The sequence below is a fragment of the Rhinopithecus roxellana genome, chromosome 8, assembly GCF_007565055.1.
Source record: "Rhinopithecus roxellana isolate Shanxi Qingling chromosome 8, ASM756505v1, whole genome shotgun sequence".
Lineage (NCBI taxonomy): Eukaryota > Metazoa > Chordata > Mammalia > Primates > Cercopithecidae > Rhinopithecus > Rhinopithecus roxellana.
In genome coordinates this window covers 58,017,357-58,019,862 of record NC_044556.1, presented here as the reverse complement: position 1 = coordinate 58,019,862, position 2,506 = coordinate 58,017,357, and the positions used below count along the sequence as shown (strand labels likewise).

At 38.2% G+C, this 2,506-nt stretch overlaps 1 protein-coding gene across 1 annotated transcript; it reads right to left on the bottom strand.

Moving 5' to 3' along the window:
- Nucleotides 1–713: 713 nt before the first annotated feature.
- On the bottom strand, nucleotides 714–1,662 carry LOC104657037 (olfactory receptor 6K3-like). Its single transcript, XM_010356746.2, is given in 2 exon segments — nucleotides 714–1,178; nucleotides 1,180–1,662. Coding segments are annotated over 2 exon segments (948 nt in total).
- Nucleotides 1,663–2,506: the final 844 nt, after the last annotated feature.

The following is a 2,506-nucleotide window of genomic DNA, read 5'->3' as shown; positions in this document are numbered from 1 at the left end:
AGGTAATCCATGACTCATAATTAAACAAAAAAACTTTTCTAAGATCTGTTACCTAAATAAAGACATACTACCTCAGAGCACATTGTCAACTTCTGAAGTGTAAGCTCTATAGTTCTAACCCTCTAAAGTGGCAAACAAATTTTCTTTAACCACAGCATTTCAGAAGAAAGAAACTACAGTTATTCATCCACAAAATGAGGTTCCTCATGATATGCATAGCAAGTTTTACAATGATGACACAGAGAGTATAAATATTTTTTCTAGGTATAGGGAAAATAATTAGGATGACAGAAATTTCAGTGTGACAAAGCACTAGGTATAGAGTAATCTCATGTTCTAATCTGTTAGACAAACATTAAAGCAATGGAAGGGACCAGGCATGGTGACTCATACCTGTAATCCCAGCACTTTGGGAGGCCAAGGAGGTTGGATCACCTGAGGTCAGGAGTTCAAGACCAGCCTAACCAACACAGTGAAACCCCATCTCTACTAAAAATGCAAAAATTAGCTGGGCAGGGTGGTGCATGCCTGTAATCCTGGCTCCTAGAGAGGCTGAGGCAAGAGAATCATTTGAATCCAGCAGGCGGAGGTTGCAGTGAGCTGAGATCATGCCATTCCACTCCAGCCTGGGCAACAAGAGTGAAACTCCATCCCAAAAAAAAAAAAAAGAAAAAAAGAAAAAAAAGAAAAGGAAGGGAACCTGTGGCTCTGTATTAACTTCCAGACTTGTTCAACACTTTTTGAAAACAGAACAGTTTTTTAATCACATTGTTCATGTCCTTGTTTCTCAGGCTATAAATGATGGGATTGAAGAATGGAGCAAGTACAGTAAACATCAGTGCAATGGCTGTGTCCAAAACTGGTGGATAAGTGTCGCTGAAATGCAAGTACATGAGCGATACACTGCCAAAGAATATCAGGAAGACCATGAGGTGGCCTGCACTGGTAGAAAAAGCCTTTTGCCTCCCTTCAGAAGAGGGAATCCTCAGTATCACAGTGACAATTCTTACATAGGACAGGGCAATAATTAGGAAGGTAATGATGATGGTCACAGCATGAATCACATCCTCAATCAGAATCATGGACGTGTCTGTACAGGCCAGGCTTAGCACAGGGACCAAGTCACAGAAGATCTGATGGATTTGATTGGGCCCACAGAAAGGCAGTGTGGAAAAAAATCACAATCTCAGGAAGCAGGATAAGGAAACCAAAGATGCAGGAATCTGCAGAGAGCTGAGTACAGAGCCGGGGGGTCATGATCATTTGATAGCGAAGAGGGTTGCAGATGGCAACGTATCTGTCAATGGCCGTGGTGGTCAGCAAGATCCCCCCTGAATTTCCAAGTGAGTGGAAGAAATACATCTGCAAGAAGCAGCCCATCATGGAGATGGCCTTCTTTTCACTGATGAGGTTGGAGAGCATCTTGGGAATGGTGGATGTGGTGTACCAGATCTCCAGAAAGGAAAATATACAGATAAAATTATACATGGGGTTGTGGAGATGGGTGCTCAGCCTTACAGCAGAGAAGATTAATAAGTTACCAATGATAATAAAAGTGTAAATGAAAAGCAAAGGAAAGAAGTACAGGAGACTACCATCCTGAAGCCGAGGCAACCCAGTGAAGATAAATTCAGTCACTGTTGACTGGTTTCTGCTCTCCATATTTCCTAGTAGGGCTACCTGTGAATGAAGAGAGGGCATAGTCCAGCTCATGAGAAGGTAGAGAAAAAAATAAATAAGATGTACAGCTAAACAACTTTGAGGAATAAGAAATACCTTGAAGGTTTCATTTTTTTTCTGACTTTAAGCTAGTGTACATATTGTCCAATGTTTGATTTTTTTTCATATCAAACATATCAAACTTTTTTTTGTATCAAACATCGGACAATGTGTACACTAGTTTAAAGTCAGAAAAAAGGAAACCTTCAAGGTAGTTCTTCTTATTCCTCAAAGTTGTTTAGTTGTACATCTTATTTATTGGCACAACTGCAGAAATAGGGGTCTCCAAATGTTTAACAGTAAAAAAAACTAGTTAAAATTATTTTTATTTTAGCTTAATGTCTAATGCAAGTATTTGCATTTATAAGTTATATACATTTACTATATTATGGTACAATAATACAAAATTATATATGTGTAGCTTATATAATAAATTTTAAAAGTAAAATGTATGAATACAAATAAAGTTATATTACATAGAAGTTATATTATGTTCTTTCCCTACCCAACTGGGCCATTGTGCACATGCTCTTTGAAAATCTCTAGTCTAAGGTGTTACAATGTAAACCTGAAGTTGACATTGAAATCCTAAGTCTATTGTTACCTATACGACTTTTGGAAAATTACTTAATATCTTAGAGTCTCAGGTACTCAGTTGCAAAATGGGATTAAAAATAGTACCCATCTAACAAGGATGCTGCAGGATTTAGTAAATACTTGCAGAAAGATTTGGACAGTGTTTGACAGGCAACTTCTGGAAAGAGTGATACAATCTACCTCACTGCAT